The 18,045-nt window shown below is 41.4% G+C and overlaps 1 protein-coding gene across 1 annotated transcript in view; it reads left to right on the top strand.

The window, feature by feature from the left end:
- Positions 1–17,531, top strand: part of Cntnap2 (contactin associated protein 2) — a 1,990,154-nt gene extending 1,972,623 nt beyond the window's left edge. Inside the window, exons 23-24 of the mRNA XM_004661135.3 lie at positions 11,842–11,922; positions 15,068–17,531. Of these exons, the coding sequence (XP_004661192.1) occupies positions 11,842–11,922; positions 15,068–15,267 (281 nt within the window). The 3' untranslated portion in view covers positions 15,268–17,531. The remainder of the gene's footprint in view (positions 1–11,841; positions 11,923–15,067) is intronic.
- The last annotated feature ends 514 nt before the right edge of the window (positions 17,532–18,045 follow it).

Consider the following 18,045-nt stretch of genomic DNA (forward strand, 5'->3'; position numbering starts at 1 on the left):
GCTGACCCGGAATTCACTATGTAGTCTCAGAGTGGCCTCGAACTCACGGCAATCCTCCTACCTCTGCCTCCTGAGTGCTGAGATTAAGGGAGTGTGCCACCACGCCCAGATGATTAAAGATTTTTAAATGCATTTTGTTAGTCACTCTACTCTGTTGAAAGACATGCAATAATAACAACACAGAATAAGCAGCCTTCTCCAAAGGAACTCTCTAGACTTGAATTAAGGCCTTCATATACACTAGATATTTGCACAGAAGGGAATTCAAAGGAGACCATTTTTCTTTTTCTTTGATTCCTAAAATACTAATATGTACCTACATATTCTCACAAATAATAAAATTCATCCCTTGATCAGCTTATTTGTAATATTTTATTTTTATTAATTTATTTGCAAGAGAGAGAGAGAGGTAGGGAGAGAGAATAGACACATCAGGGCCTTCATCCATTGCAAACAAACTCCAGACACATGTGCCACCTTGTCCATATGGCTTACATGGGTCCTGGGGAATCAAACCTGTATCCCTAGGCTTCACATTCAAGCACCTTAACCACTAATCCATCTCTCCAGTCCCCTTGGCTAGCTTTCATTTGAAAGAAATGTGATGTCCATTGAGCTCCCAAGTCATAAATCTCAGACATCTGAAGTTTTTTTCTGCAACTTTCATAATGGATATGGATGTATTTCTCAGCAGAAATCTGAAGACAGTAGATCCAGGGTCTCCTGAAGACTTTCATTTTATGAATGGTGGTAATCCTGCTTGCTATCTCTGAGGAAGTCTGAAATGCATCAGAAAATATCCTTAAAATTGGCATGTGGGTTTATGCACTGACATGTCTCTCCCCCCGCCCCTTGTCATTTCCTTTCCACTCTCCTGAGAAGATGAGGCCAGCAAAACAGCTCCTCCAGCAAGGCTCCACCTCCCAAAGACTCCACCAGCTGGGGACAAAGTAGGAGGTTTGAACTAAAAATACGTATGGCTACAGAGAACATTTACATTAAAACCACCACAGTACCTGAGGTACACATGTGTTGTGGTTTCAATGTAAAGTGCCCCCCCATAGGCTCATGTGTCTGAACCCTTGCTCCCCAACTGGTGGCGTTGTTTGGGAAGGTCGTGGAACCTTTAGGAGGTGGAGCTGGATTGGAGAAAGTGGATCACTGGGGATGGGCCTTGAGGTTTTGCAGCCCAGCATTGCTCCTTAAGCTGCTTTCTGCTTTCTAATTTTGGTTGCAATGTGAGCAATTCTGCCTCATATTCCTACTGTCATGCTTTCCCCCACAATAACGGGTTGTAACTTCAAACTGTAGGCCATAATAAACTCTTCCCTCCTTAAGCTGTTTCTTGCCAGGCATTTTTATCACAGCAATGAATCAAGTAACCAATACAACATTTATTAAACCTCTGGCTTATTTTTCTATAAAATGCTCTTAATATGGATTAGTCATAAATACTTCCCTCCCCTTGTGTTCAAATTACTGAAGAAAAAATGTAATGGAAGATTACTGCAGTAGTCCTTTTACAACTTCACAACCCTGAAAAGAAATAGAGCTACAGGAAATGGAACGGTGGGGGTATTCTGGCAATACACATCATTAAAACACAAATGATTCAGCCAGGAAAAAAAAAAAAATCAGACAGAATTATTTCATTTCCCTCCCAGGCACCACATTAAATTAAAACACAGGCACATAGGAACAGCTGGAGATAGGAATCACCAAGGGTCTCAATTAAAGTTCTGCAACACAAAAGGAACTCTGCATTTAAGCACTCTGGGAGCCTGTTAGACATGCAGAGCCCCCCCCCACCCCACCAGGTCCCACCCAGAGCAGGTCTGCCAGAATATGCATTTTAATGAGGTCCTGGGTGATTTGCATGTGACTTCCCCTTTGGAGAAAGGTGAAGAACCAAAGCACTCCAAAATCACTCTGCTTCCCTCAAGACACTCCTCAATGAGGAAGCAGGAGAACAGGTGGGAAGAGGTGCAGTAACTGCCCAAGACCAAAGGACGCTGCAGTGACACCGATTTCCATAGGATTTGAAAGCTCTTTGCTGGGCATCCTGTGACCCAGAAGACACACGCCAGTGCTTCACGATGTGGCACATTTCCCCAGACCCGGGCTTCCTCATTTCTGCATTTGTGTAAACTTGAACTTTGATTTAGAAACATGATGGTACAGAGGGAAAGTAGCTCGCAACCTCAAGAAAGAGTGTGACCCCATGTTAATAAAGGAAGTCAGCCCCACCAATGCAATCCAATGCAGCCCCACAGACCTGGCTCCGAGGCTCTCTGATCTACAGGGGTACGGCTTGTCCCAGAGCTGATGGTTCATTTCAATCGCCAGTTTAACAGGATGTTGAATCACCATGGAAACAAATGTCTGGGTATATGTGTGAGGGATTTTTCTAGATTAGGTAAAGTGAAGTGGGGGGACCCACCCTAATTGTGAGTGGCACTATCCCATGGGTGGGGTCCTGGCTACATGAAAAGAAGCTGAGCTTCCTGACGGTGAGTACAATGTCACCAGCTGCTCTATGCTCCTGCCCCCATGCCCTCTAGACCGTGATGGACAGTATCTCTTCAAACCCTTCCTTCTTTAAGTTGCTTCTGTCAGATATTTGTTACAGCAATGTGAAAAGTAACTAATAGTTCTAAAGGAGGAGTCCAAAGACCTCGCCCCTGGCCCAGTGACCCCAGTACCTACTGACCACAGGGCTCTGATGTTATCACCACCCACTCTATTCACCTACACAAAGAGAGGTTGTGAGTGAAGCCAACTGTAGCAACTTACACTCCTCAGGTGCCACAACATTATCCAATGCTAACTTCGATGGTTCATTTATAAACACTGATAAGTGGAAGTGATGCCACACTTAAGTTCTTAATGAGATTAGAATCCCAACCCAAGTCCTTATCCATGTTTAGCTGAGAAATGAAAATTTAAAGCACAAAGGGTAAAATTATTAAAGATTTATTTTAAGAAAGAATGCAAGTTAGAGGAGAGAGGTAAAACTCTCAAGCTGAGTAGCTGGGAAAGATCCACAGCAGGGTGCCAATTGGCAGCCTGGTTTAGCTTTCTTTATAACCTCAGAAACGTGAGTTAAGAGGCCTTCAGTTTGGTGCACATCTCATGGTCAAGCTTAGGTGCACAGCAGAACTCTTGATTGTTTGGTGGCCATGTAGACAAGGTGTGCAGTCTGGGAGGGAGAAGAAACACAAGTTTAGGGAAAGCCTGTCAAAAATGCAAAAGCTTTTCAAGGTCAAGGACTGGAAAGTGGCTCTGGCTGGGATAGATTGGCACCCATGTTCTCCTTGGGCCTCTTTCCCTGACTGACCAGCTATAAAACAAAGTATCTTGCACCTATTATGTAAGGCTTGACTTCTCAAGTGAGAAGTCAGAAATTCAAAATCATTTTCCCATTTGAAGTCAGAAATTCTGGCTTTCATTCAAAACTCAGGTGAAAGGTATAGGTGTAAAAGACACCCAGATTGGGGCTGGAGAGATGGCTCAGGGGTTAATGTACTTGCCTGCAAAGCCTAAGGACCTGAATTCAATTCCCTAGTAGCCACATAAAGCCAGATGCATAAGCTGGCACATGTGTCTGGAGTTTGTTTGCAGTAGTTGGAGGCCTTGGCATGCCCATTCATATTCATTCTCTCTCTCTCTCTCTCTCTCTCTCTCATAACTTAATTAATCACTTAATTAAAAAAAAGAAGACTCCCAGAATCACCATGACACAGGCCACCATATTGTTCTGCCTGTCTGAGAAATCCCTGAAAGTGAGACCAGCAGTTATCGCCTCTAAAATACAACAACATTTCTTATGTCTGTAGCATCTTAGTCAATAGCCATTCATTTCTAAATCTCTTTCCAAAATACTAGTCAACAATGAATGGCTAAAACAAATTAATTGAGAAAAACCATTTTCTGCCTATCGAACTCAACTTAGAGACAGAGAAGTGACCTGAAATGGAGAAGCCAGGAAGAACAGAATACATGTCCATTGTCTCTCCTAGGCCCTGCCTGAAAAATAACAGTGCAATTTAAATTAAATTATAATTAATAGCAGCACTTTTGTTGAAGTGCCTCAAATTATCACTTTCAATGCTGAAGCACCAGTGGTTTCCATGGAGATCTTTTCTCTAAGAGATGTCAGATTCCATCTTTCTCCACCCCCCAAATATAAGACAACCTGAAGCTTTTAGTGCCTTTCATTTGGGGGAGCTTTATGCTAAATAATCTCAATTTATTTTTATGTGCATTTAGATGTATTTTATGTGCAATTGGCTTCAAAGCCTAAAGCTTACAAGGTTTTATATCTGAGACAATAAATAAGAGCCACAACCACCAGAACTTCTGCCTCTGAGCTCCGTCTTCCCAGCCCCTTCCCTGGGATAGACAGGAAATTGGAGGCTGAGGATTCAAATCCCTTTTCAATATTCTGTCCTTCGGTTTCTAGTACTTCAGCACTTGTCTTAAAACTATTAATGCTCTCAGTCCATAAATGCAATCAAAAACCATATTCTGACAGTGGAATTGTAAGGCATAATGACTTCTGCTCTGGGTTTTATTACGGTCATAACCATTCTTCTCTGTGTCATTTTGGCCCATCAGGGGTTGATATTTATGACCACCAGGCTGTCAGCGTTTCTGTTCCACACCGTTGGTTCGGAGTTCTTAGATTGCTGCCATTGTGTATTCCCCTTTGTCTCAGGCTCTGTTTGCAGAAAGACAGGTGCAGTGAGAAGCTTTCACTCCAGCAAGTTCCAGGCCAGCCATGGGTTCCTAATGGGACCCTGTCTCAGGAAACTAATGTGGCTGGAGATGCAAGGTGTCTCTCATCACAACACCTGGGAGGTAAAGGCAGGAGGCTCAGAAGTTCAAAGTCACCTCAGCTATACAGCAAGTTGTCTGGGTTCAGTTGTTTTTCCTACAACACCAATGTTAATCATTTGACAGAGCCACTGTAGATGGAGGCCTTGTCAAAGGCAGTTCTATAAGTGTTTTGACTTTTGCAGCTTTTGCCTTTGAGCATTGCTCTATGGTCACAGAACTTTAGGTTCCGAGCTGCCAGTCCATCATGGTGAGCAATATGTGGATAGCAGAGGAGCTCCCATCATAGCAGCCAGGAAGCAAGGAGAGGAACAGGAAGGGGCCACAAGCAGTGCCTACTTCCTCCAGCTATATCCCACCTCCTAAAGATCCCAGAACTTCCCTAAGTAGTGCTGCAGCTGGAGACCAAGCTCCTGGCAACTGAGTCCTTTAAAGAGGAGGTACACTTCATGTCCAAAACATAGCACATTATGTACTATCTTTCTGAGATCCAAAAGAAATGTATTGAATATAGTCTGTGTTTACATCATGCAATTCTGGTCTTGAGATTTATTAATATCTACCCAGTGTATTTTAACACTGCAAATTTGGACCTACTCATGATGTTTTCCAAAATATAGATACCTCAATATTCTAACACCATTAAAATTGATAAGCTATTGGAATGGAGAGATGATGCAGCCATTGAAGGTGCTTGCTTGCAAAGCTGACAACCTAAGTTTGATTCCTCAGTACCCATATAAGTCAGCTGTACAAAGCGGTACATGCATCTGGAGTTAGTTTGCAGTGGCAAAAGGCCCCATACTCATTCATATTCTCTCTCTTTCTCTCTCTCTATCTATCTCTCTCTTCATGTCTGCCAACTAAATAAATTTTAAATTGATTAAAATGGTCAGCTATCAAAGTCAAAGAGAAAGGAAGACATGGGTATTAGTAGTGGAATATATAGTACAGACCATGAATGAGCTTCACCATTCATGTCTCAGGTGTGTTCCTTGGTCACTGTATATCACATGCATTTCTAAGAAGACATTGCTACCCAGAAGAGAGGACAGAAATAATGAATACATCTATCAAGACAGCACTTGCTCTGATTGTCAGAATAAAATAGCTTTGCCTCAAGGGAGTGTGTATTCACATGCATTTGGATAAGTTATAAATAGAGCCATAAAAATGGGGATGCTCATAAAAAAAATTCTATCCTTGATTTCATAAGGGTTTCTGATGGCCTGTGGGCTTCCCACTAATTGGTTTTACAACCAACAATCTAGCGAATTATGCATCTGTAATACGCTTTTCTGTATTCAATATATTCATTTCCATTGTTGGGAAGAATGAGATTGCTGCCTTGCTTTAAGGTTTTAGTTGAGAGTAGGCAGCTGACTTTTAAAATTATACCTGCATGGAAGATCATTAGGAAGAGGATTCACAAATGTTTACACATCCCTTGACAGACTAATTTTAATTGTGCTGGTCAAGGAAAGCCCACTTAGCTATTACTGTTGCATTATTATTCATTAGAATGGCAAATATAATTAAGATTGGCCCCTTCTTTTAGGAGGACAACTGTCATCAAAACCAGTAAGAATTAAAGGTAGAGCTATTATCCAGAGTGCTGGCCACTTAGCGGGAAGTGGATGAGGCTACTTTCAAGAAAGAAGTAAGAGTTGATGAACAAAGAGAATTGAAGGGTAAACCAGATGTCCAGACAGTGAGTGTCTGCTATTGATTTGGAACATCAGAAATCCAGTGTACTCAAAATATTGAGTTAGAAAAGTGGACCCAGGAGAGGAGGCAGGAGAGAAATTCAGCCCACATGGGACCTTGTTCACTAGACCAAGGAGTTCACATTTACTCACTCCTAGGATGTTTTAACTTTTTTCCTGTGGCTCTTATCATTCTCCTGGGGTTATCTCACTTCCCTTCTTCCACTACTTCCAAACCTTCTACCACCATTTATATCAGTAATATCAAAGGGACTCGGGATGGCTAGGCAGGGAGCTCAATGGGCTGCTTGCCTGGCATGTACAAGCCCCTGGGTTCAATTCCTAATACCAGAAAAAAACGAAATGGGAGCTGGGAAATGACCACCAATACCTCTAAGAATCTGTGCTTTTTCAACAGATATGTGGCGAAGAATTTAACACTGCAAGGCAGACTTTGAGCAGAAACTTTGCCATGGTCCACTTGCCACATTACAAATTTTTTAAAATTATTTTTATCTTTATTTGTTTGAGAGCAACAGACAGACAGAGAAAGAGGCAGATAGAGAGACAGAGAGAATGAGTGCCTCCAGCCACTGCAAACAAACTCCAGACGCATGCGCCCCCTAGTGCATCTAGCTTATGTGGCTCCTGGGGAATCAAGCCTTGAACTGGGGTCCTTAGGCTTCACAGGCAAGTGCTTAACCACTAAGCCTTCTCTCCAGCCCACACATTACAAATCTTACTCCTTACACATTCCTGACATGTATAGTATTTTATTAGAGCCATATAGACAGAAAAGAAATGATTTTGTAGGACCATGAACGTCACACCAATAACCATCATCATCTTACATTCCAATGTTTGTCACCATGTTTAATATAGTTGAAAGCCATCAGGAGGTTTCTATGTTTATCAAAAGAAGATAAGAAAGGGGACCTGCCCACAAAGTATCCAAATGTCTAGAAGACAGTGTCCAGTCAAAGGGTGTCCAAAGTGTCTAGTCAAAGGGTGTCCAATAGGCACCTCCAATTCAGTATGTACAATACAAAATGAACTTTTCTCCTCATGCCCTGAAAAGATTCTTCTTCCTATAGGTCCCACCCAAACTCAAGTGTCTGAAAACTGGGCTTTCTAGACAGTTCACCTACCTGTCTGTTCTTAGCCTTCAAAAGGCAGAAGATAAGAGATTACTGGCTTTGGAATTAACCCTACTTGGACTCTCTTTCCAGTTAAGCCACTTACAAGTTTAGTTACATTTTAGGAGGACATGCACCAAATAATGTCCAAAAAAGAGTAATTACAACATCAAAAAGCCAAAAAACACTAGGTGTGGTGGTGCACGCCTTTCCCAGCACTCGGGAGGCAGAGATAGAAGGATGCCCACGAGTTCGAGGCCAGCCTGAGACTACATAATGAATTTCAAGTCAGTCTGGGCTAGAGTGAGACCCTACCTCAAAAAACAAAAAACAAGAGAAAAATAAAATAAAAATAAAAGCCTGGGAAAGATGCAAATGCTGGACAGTGACAGTATCAGCTTTTATCCTGGTAAACTGCCGTTTTGGGAACTGACCCAATCCCCCTGGGCCATGGGGTTGGGAGCTGGGTGAAGAGCAAGGTAAAAGCTACAAAGCAACTTCAGGCAACTCACTGGAAATGGAGTCACAATTCACACCACACCACACTTTTGATTAGTACTTTAAGCATATAAACCAAACTGTTCCATGATTATGCAGTGAATAGACCACATGGACCAGGAAAGTCTCATTAGTACAATGTTTCCCAATTTTTTGTTGTTGTTGTTGTTCACAGCATGTATTTAAAATGGAGTCTGGGGCTGGAGAGATGGCTTAGCAGTTAAGCACTTGTCTGTGAAGCCTAAGGACCCCGGTTCGAGGCTTGATTCCCCAGGACCCACGTTAGCCAGATGCACAAGGGGTCGCAACGTGTCTGGAGTTCGTTTGCAGTGGCTGGAGGCCCTGGCACACCCATTCTCTCCCTCTCTCTCTCTCTATCTGCCTCTTTCTCTTTCTCACTGTCACTCTCAAATAAATAAATAAATAAAAATAAACAAAAATTTTTTTTAAATGGAGTCTGCCATGTAGGAGGTATTCTACAAAGATTCAGTGGGTAAATAAGTAAATGACTGTGTCATATTGACTACTAAAGAATAACTTCTCTGAAAAGTCATAAGCCTATAAATGAGAAATCTTTGCCTCTAGGACCTTAAACCTGTACTGGCTAGCCCAGAGAATCTTAGAGGGAGATGGGAGGAGGCATGTTGGCAAACTAGCTAAACTTGTAGGGCTTCACAGTTTTCCTAGCTGTCTAGAATTAGAGTTAGACCAGTGAATGCAGGCAAGTAGCATCAAGGTCTCCTCTGCATCCACCAACTAAATACTCGGGAGCATGTGGAAAGTCCTGAGGGCTCGGAGATAACTTTTCTTCCATTCATGCACTTCTTAGATACCATGGATGTAATCAGCCATTGGGTCTAAATGACACTTGGTTGAAAAGAGCTGGAAAATGCACATCTAGAAAAAAAAAAAATCAAGTATAAGACAGAAAAGACTAACTCACACGTGAACATAATGTAAAGTCCCATATTTAATCTCCTTGTTTCTAAGGGACTCAGAAGAGAAAGGGCTCTGGCTGCCTTTGTCATTGTCCTGAAGGTTCCTGAAGGTATATAACCAGGGACAGAGTAGCCTTAAAAAAAACAGTCCATAGTGAGGTTCTCACTGACTCATAACATCACCTGTTTTCTACTTAATTATACCAAGTATCTACTTTGAAAATATGTCTTCCACTAACTTGCCCCTGTGTCTCTGCTAAGCTTAGTTCTGTTTTAAATGCAAGTAGTAAGAACCACCTCCTCGGGGGGGATTCTCAAATGGAAGTCCTACAAGTGAAAATTCACTTGTGGGCTGAGGATGTGGCTCTGTGGGAGAACACCTGCCTAGCACAGGTGCGTGTAAGGCCTGAGTTTAATCCTCAGCACCACCAAAAAGAAAATGCACTAGTGAACTTCACTTGGCTTCTATGGCTCATCACAGATATCCTACCAACCTAAGCAAAGCTTCAGGATCTACTTGTCTTTGGGACACTCAAATTTTGTTTATCTTAGAAATACATCTATATTTGATACAACTGATTCCTAGTCTTTAATATATATTTTTTAATTTATTCATGAGAGAGAAAATGAATGAGCCTGCCAGGGTCTCCAGATGCATGCACCTCTTTGTGCATCTGACTTTACGTGGGTACTGAAAAGTCAACCCATCAGGTTTTGCAAGCAAGTGCCTTTAAACTCTGAGCCATCTCTCCATCCCTGACTCTTATTTATTTTTGGTTTTTTGTTTTGTTTGTTTTTCAAGGTAGGGTTTCACCCTAGCTCAGGCTGGCCTGGAATTCACTATGGAGTCTCAGGGTAGCCTCAAACTCATTGTAATCCTCCTACCTCTCTGCCTCCCAACTGCTGGGATTAAAGGCACCACCATGCCCGGCTTACTTATTTATTTCTGAGGTAGGGTCTCACTCTAACCCAGACTGACCTGGAAATTCACTATGTAGTCCAAGGCTGGCCTCAAACCCACAGTGATCTTCCTATCTTTGCCACCCAAATGCTGGGATTTAAGGCACGCGCCACCACGCCGGGCTTATTTTTTAATCTTAGGGAAAAAATAAAAATTGACTCAGTTGTTAATATTCCTCTCAGCGTTTTTGACATTTTGTCCCCTTATAAGTTTCTGAAGTGTTAAGAATTTTATTAAGGTCATGTTCAGAATTAAATAAGTGAATGTCTTGCCTTTAATTAATGATATAATCTGTAAAAAGCTCCTCATATACATGTAATGCCACCAGTTTTGAATAGAATAAAAGTGAGTTGGAGGCAAATTTTTTTTAATTTTTAATTTTAATTTATTTATTTGAGAATGACAGAGAGACAAATAGGCGGACATAGAGAGAGAGAGAGAATGGGCATGCCAGGGCTTCCAGCCACTGCAAACGAACTACAGACGCGTGTGCCCCTCGAGCATCTGGCTGACATGGGTCCTGGGGAATCGAGCCTCAAACCGGGGTTTTTAGGCTTCACAGGCAAGCGCTTACCCGCTAAGCCATCTCTCCAGCCCGAGGCAAATTTTTATGTTCATAGGTCCCACAGGTGTGGATTCAACCCATGGCAGATAAACAAGTGTTCTCGAGAAAATATGCCTGACTTTGGAGCAATGGTTTGGTTGATAAAGTGCTTGCCTTGCAAGCATGAGGGCCTGAGTTTGTGTCCCTGGCATTCACAGAAGCGCCAGGCATGGCCACGGACACTTGTAGCCTCAGCACTCAAGAGCAGAAACAGGAAGGTGGCCAGGGCAAAATGGCTAGCTAGACTAGCGGAATCAATGAGCTCTGGGTTCAATGAGAGATCCTGCCTCAGTAAGTTAGGTGGAGAGCAATTGAGTAAGATACCCGATATCACACTGTGATCATCACATGCACACACACTTGTACCCATATGCATGGCAGGCATGCATATATGCACATCGTACACACATATACATGTATAAAATGGGTCTAGAGCTGGAGACGTGGTTTAGCAGTTAGGGTGCTTGCCTGCAAAGCCTAAGGACCTAGGTTCAACTCCCAGAACCCACGTAAGCCAGATGCACATGGTGGTGCATGCATCAGGAGTTTATTTGCAGTGGCAAGAGGCCCTGGCATGCCCATTCTCTCTCTCTCTCTCTCTCTCTCTCTCTCACACACACACACACACACACACACACACACACATATGCCAATAAATAAATAAATATTTAAAAAATGGGTCTATACTGAGCACAGACATTTTCTTGTTATTATTATCTAAATAGTAGTGTATAATAACTAAATAATATCAAAATCCCTCAGGTATCATAATCAATCCAGAGATTGTTTATACAAGAGGATGTGTGAAGGTAATACATACACAAGTTACATATAGGACTTGAACATCCATGGATTTAGTGCCCTAAACCTACCCACTGGAGGATATCACAGGCTGACTATTCTAAAAGTAAAAGGCACACTAGGATCCTGTTAGGATTCCCCAAAAGTTCCTCAAATGAGCCATAGTATTTACTTAGGCCTTATGCAAAAAAGAATAGCAAGACTAGGGATGAGGGTTTCTGGGATGGTTGTGGGGGACCACAGCAAGGTATGGACAGCTGAAGAGATTTAGTGTGTCAGAGGGGTGTATGAAATATCAAATTATTGCAGAACAATGGTGAACCTGACTCTTACACTTCACTCTTCATTTATTTCTGTACAGCCAGTGCTGATTTTCCATATAATCCAGGACAAGGCCAAGCTATAAGAAATGGAGTCAACAGAAACTCAGCTATCATTGGAGGTAGGTGATGTGTAGAATGGACTTTAATGTGATTACTGGTCTGTGAAAAGTAAGGATTTTCAAAGAAAAGAAAGTAATTGAGAGGAAAAAAAATAATTATCTAGATTTTATATTATTTATCTTATTATTTAAAACATAAGATTGTGAAATACAATATGAAGAAACTGAAGTTAATGTAGTAAGGCCATTTTTAATGCTAGTAGAGAAAGAAAGAATGGACCTGATGACCAAAGAGAATATGAATGTTTAAACAATTAATAGTGACAATAGCCAAGACTTTTCTCTCTCCCCTTCTTTCCTCTTTCATCCTCTTACATCCCAAATGGTCCAGAATAGCTTATTATAAAAAATGGGAGGAAATTTTCAAGGCTGGCTTCAGATAGTCTAATAAGTAAGCAAAAATTAAAAACTTAAAAAGCCAAGACCTCTAAAATATTTCATCCTTTTCTTCCCACCACGGAGAGCTACAGAAGAGTTGATTCTCCTTTTACAGCTCCTCACATCCAGGTCACTGATAGCCCAGGCGCTCACTGCCTGCCTCTCTCTCTCCCTTCCCCCCCCCCCCTCATGCCTTTGTCTAATTCCAAACAGATGCTTCCTGCCTCTCTGAGAATAGTTAATATTATAAGCATATCAAGGAAATTAAGCCTACTTTAGCCAATAAGATTCATTTTTCACAGGCTGAAAGTAGGTACCAGTAAGAAATATATAAGGTTATAAAATTAAAATATATTTAGAAGGGTGTTTACATGCCATTATCCAAAGTTCAAGTATAGTCTCATGAAGGTCTGTATCCTATTGGCTTTTGTTTTCTTTAAATCAACTCAGTTAAGGATAATGTGACTCTGTAAGTGGAACAGGTCAATGGCTTCTGACAAGTGCATGCATACACCCATGTCCACCAACATGTGGACACTTGGAAATTTCCATTACCCTCTTATGCCCTTTTGTAATCCATCTTTCTTCTCACTCATGCCCAACCATGACCCAATCTCTGAGCTGCACTTTGTCACTGCACATTATTTTTGCTCCTTTAGAGTTTCCTACTGGAATCATAAGTTCTTCACCTGTTGTGCCTGCATCCACTCAGCGCAACATTTCAGAAGTCTCTCCATATCGCTACGTCTATCAATAGCATAGTTATTTCTCTTGCCAAATTGTATTTCATGAAATGGATATACAATAATTGGTGTTGTCCATTCACTCATTTCTAGGTTGTTGGTTTGTTTCCAGATTTGAGCGTTCATGAATCAAACTGCCATGAATATTCTCATACATATCTTAGTGAACTCGTTTTCAGTTCTCCTTGATAATTCCTAGTTTAATCACTAAGATATTTTATTTTTATCTTGTTCAATATTTTTATTTATTTATTTGAGAGAGAGGGAGAGAAAGAAAGAACAGGGGAGGGGTATGCCAGGGCCTCCTGTCACTGCAAAAGAAATCCAGATGCATGTGCTACTTTGTGCATCTGGCTTTACATGGATACTGGGGAATTGAACCCAACCCAGGCAGTCAGGCTTTGCAAGCACCTTTAATCACTGAGACATCTCCCCATCCCCATTGAGATATTTGAGAAATATGTTTTTAACTCTATAAGCAATTGCCTTGCAATTTTCAAAAATGATCAAACCATTTTACAGTCCCACAGTCAATTCCAGTAAGGTTAGGTGCTCCACAATCTCACCAACTCTTGGGATTGCCGACCTTAGTTACCCTGGTGGGATTCTGTGCTTTTAATGTGCAGCCAGTTGATTGCTAATAAGTTGAGCATCTTTGCATGCCTTCACTACCATGTGTCTTTTGTGAAGTGTCTATTTAAATCTCCCACCTTCTCAATCAGATCGATTTCTTTCTATTGCACTGGAAGAGTTCATTTCATATTCTGAGCACAAGCCCTTGTCAGACATGGGAATAATATACTCTCCTGGTCTGTGGCTCATTGAAAAATTTGAATCAGTGTTGTTTAGGCCTTGTACGTTCTCGTTGATTTCCTGTTTTATGGTTCTGTCAATTACAAGTAGATGAGAGTGTTAAAATCTTCAGCTATGATTCTGAATTCATCTAAATCTGCTCTGGTTCTGTGAGCTTTTGTTTCACTGTTTTGTAGTTGTCTCCAGTCCTTACACATTTGGGACCGTTTTGCCTTCTTGATGAACTGCGTGTTTTGTCATTGACTAAATGTCCCCTATTGCTTCCTTCGCCTCCCATTAGCTGAGTTACTTATGGCAGGTTTGCACTGGTCCTTATTGCTACTTCTATTACTACTGCCATTTCTAACCTTCTAATTGATTTTCCTCTTACTGGGTGACATTTACCTTTTTTTTTTTTCTTTGCATGTTTGCTGATTTTTTTAATCTGATGATAGATATTATTAATATTATTGAGTTTAGGGTTTTTATTATCTTCCTTTAATGAGTATTGAGATTTGTTTCGGCAGGCACTTAAGGTACTTGCAGTTTGATATCTTTTAATCTTGTTTTAAAGTTTTTAGAGGGCGACTGTTAAAGGGCCTTTAGTCCAGACCTGTTAGCAACACACATTCACATGATCCTTCATAGTCTATATTAAATGCCCTCGTCTCTGCTGAAACCTAATAACCCCCAGGCCTGTGTGAGCTCTGCACACTGTTCTTGTCACTCCTGAGTCTTTGCTCATTAAGGCCTGGCCTTCTCGAAGGTCATCTATACATGTTCCTGTTGGTATCCAGGTACCTGCTCAAAGAGATGTCATAGATTGTACCAGAGTTTATTCAATGCAGAGCACCTGCACCGCTCCCCTGGCCTGTCCCCATCCTGAAAGCTCTCTTGAGTTTTCCAGGTTCTCCTCCCAGCTCTGCTATCTGTAAATGGCTGGCCAGAAAACCGGGAAGAGTGTGAAATTTCATCATTTTGGTCTCTCTTTCCTCAAGTATCATACATCTGTCTGCCCATGGTCCCATGTCTGAAAGCTGACGTTTCATGTCTTGCCTGGCATTTTAGTTATTTTTGGGTAGCCTGAAGCAAAGACCTCATGTCATTTCCAGTGGCCCCTTGGCTGTCATAGTTTCCCTGGGGACGTGGCTGAGGGAGCTGGGGTGGAATTGGGGGTGTGCAATGCTGGAGGGCAGGCTTCTCTGACCCTCATGTGTCTTTGGTCTCCTCAGGGGTCATCGCCGTGGTAATCTTCACCATCCTCTGCACCCTGGTCTTCCTCATCCGGTACATGTTCCGTCACAAGGGCACCTACCACACCAACGAAGCCAAGGGGGCAGAGTCGGCAGAGAGCGCCGACGCTGCCATCATGAACAACGACCCCAATTTCACAGAGACCATTGATGAAAGCAAGAAGGAATGGCTCATTTGAGGGGAGGCTGTTTGGCTGTGGGATAGGGAGGGGGCGACGGGAGGAGGGAAGGGACAAGAACACCCCGCTTCATACTCCTGAGCACATCCTTACAATATCAGCACAACTTGGAGAAGGCAAGCAACATATTCTTAAGACTGATCACCACAAAAAAAAAAAAAAACTTTTTAATATTTCTTTATAGAGTCTCCCTGCCCTGCCAGGCCCTGCGTTCAGTACCAAAACAAAATAATACAAAAATGCTTTTAGAGTTTAAGCAATGGTTGAAATTTGTAGGTAATACCTATCTTATTTTGTGTGTGTTTAGAGGTGTTCTAAAAAAAAAAAAAAAGTGGTAACAGGGCAAGTTTTCTACATTTTTAAGAGCCCTTAGAATGTGGGTATTTTTTTCTTGAGAAAAACTGATCACATCCATTCGGCCTCCAACGTTCTCTTCCTTTTGCATCTAGTCAACTTTTAATGGGCGACTGTAACAGCCTGTTTGTGTTCATCTATTTCTTTTACTGTCCTCTAAATTTGAAAAGGAAAGAAACAAAGAGATCCTTTTTGCCAGTTTGCAAAGATACTTCAATCTATGCCAGTTTTCTGAGGGTTCCTGCCTGGCACCACCGGCTGAAGGGAAAGTGTGTGGCACCAGTTGTATGGCAACGGAACCAACAAGAGTGGAGAAAAGTACCCGAGAAATCTGGCAGAATTGTGGGTATTGGGGTTGTTGCTTCTGTTTTTCTACAAGATAATGTCCTATGTATGTAGTTGTAGATCTATTCAATATCTGTACCTATCAGTTATAATACCATGGTGACCAACTGTTAAGACTTTCCTCTGTCTCACCTGCAACATATCGGGGTACATGTATACTCACCTCAGTGGGGAATTACAGCCAGAGAGTGTGGTTCCTTTGCTCTGTTTTATACTCAGCAAAAGTATGGATACCCCCTAGAGAATGCATAAACAAGATTGTTCTTATTATGTTTATAAACTTAAGTTTTCACACCTCTGTGATAAAACCCTAGTAAACAGCGTCCTCTAGACAGTACAATACAATAAAGCCAAGTTGTTATTGCTGTGACTTTGGAATCGTGGGAGACACTGCCATATATTAAAGCAACTCCATCTCTTTGTTCTATCCCAAATAGATACACTACCAAGATCCGAGGGTCTTCTGTGACAGACTCAGCTGAATGTTAAATGTGGTCATTGTCACTTCTCAGAGAATAGGCTGTCTAGGAGATTATATCTCTCTGCTTAACCAGGAATCTTGGCCAGTTTACTTCAACAACAACAACAAAGAAAACAACTCATTGATTTTATGTAAAAACACTGGACTTTGTGTAAGCAAATGGGGACGGTGCTGCCTACTAGAACATCCAAAACTAATTCAGTTTATTTACTTTAAAAATTTACACAGAAGTTATTTCTAGGACTGACTACAATTTATAAATAGTGTATGTCAGGCTGCTTATTCCTAAAAAAAGCAATTTAAAAAAAAAAATTTTAAGATCCAACATTTTAAGAAATTAAATACAATCATTTTTTCCTTCTCCTCTTGGAAAGGATAAGGTGAGGTTAATTCAGCATATATACTATTTTTTTCTGATGGCCTGGCTCAGTATAATGGAGATTCTAGTTTGTTAAGACTGCATATACACAATTTCAAGATTCTTGGAATGCTTAACTTATTGGACAATCTCAATTTCTTGGGTTATGGGTAAACCTTGTCTAGAAACACCCATTGTACCAGTTCATGGTATGTTCCAAAGGGAGACGAGGGATGGGTTTATCCCCCCTCAAGTCAACGGAACAGAGCAGAAGGGAATCCTGAGATCTTTGCATGCTTACAAACACCCTTTATTCTCAAATGTCTTGATTATTCTTCCATAAAATACATTCAATATGGAAAAGTACTTAACACAACTGGATGTCAGAATAATGTAACATTCACATGTGGCAGATTGAAAGCAAAGGTCATTATTTCACCACGATGACTGCCATTAAAGTTCTCTTATACACTGTCAAATTGAAAAAGCAAATGTTCAACATTATGGTTTAGAAATGTGTCTGATTTTCTTCAAACCTATTTTGCAGGTATGACTTTTGTACTTAACAGATAATGCCAGATGGAAATTTATTGTTTCTTGCATTTCCCATGATAAGCGGCATTCCTTATGCATTGTCTCAGCACTTTTCCTTTCTTACCAAGATGATTAGGGAGCTAAAAGCCATCAAAAGAGCATCCCCTGGCAATTAAAATGTTCCCACCCTTTGCTTTGCTTTTCTTTCTTCTTCCTGCCACAATGGGTAAGAAAATAAGATCCATCCCTTCTCTCTCCAAATTCGTAAAAGTTAGGACACTGAATGACTGCCAAGGACAGTGGTTCTGCATGGCACCATCAGTTACACACAGGGACAACTGACACAGTGTCTTCCCCCAAGGAGGTCACAATGTGGCCAGCAGGACACAAAAGATGAATAAGGTAGTGACAAAGTTAACTGCCAAATCAGTACTGGTCATGGACTCTTCTGGGGACTATGGGACTAACAGAATTCCTACAACTATTTATGAAGGCCATTTCCAGTACATGCTGAAGGTAAGTAATGGTTCCTAGGAAGAAAAATAATGACTCTGTGTTCCAGTTCCCTTCTTCAGTAGTTCAACATGAAGCAGCTTCAGCAACAATGACCCCACCCAAACTCACTGCCTAATCATACTTCAAGTCAGCCCTTCCTCCATCTTGACATCTTAACCCCAACACAATACTAATCAAGCACAAAAAGATT

This window comes from Jaculus jaculus, chromosome 10, assembly GCF_020740685.1.
Source record: "Jaculus jaculus isolate mJacJac1 chromosome 10, mJacJac1.mat.Y.cur, whole genome shotgun sequence".
Taxonomy (NCBI): domain Eukaryota; kingdom Metazoa; phylum Chordata; class Mammalia; order Rodentia; family Dipodidae; genus Jaculus; species Jaculus jaculus.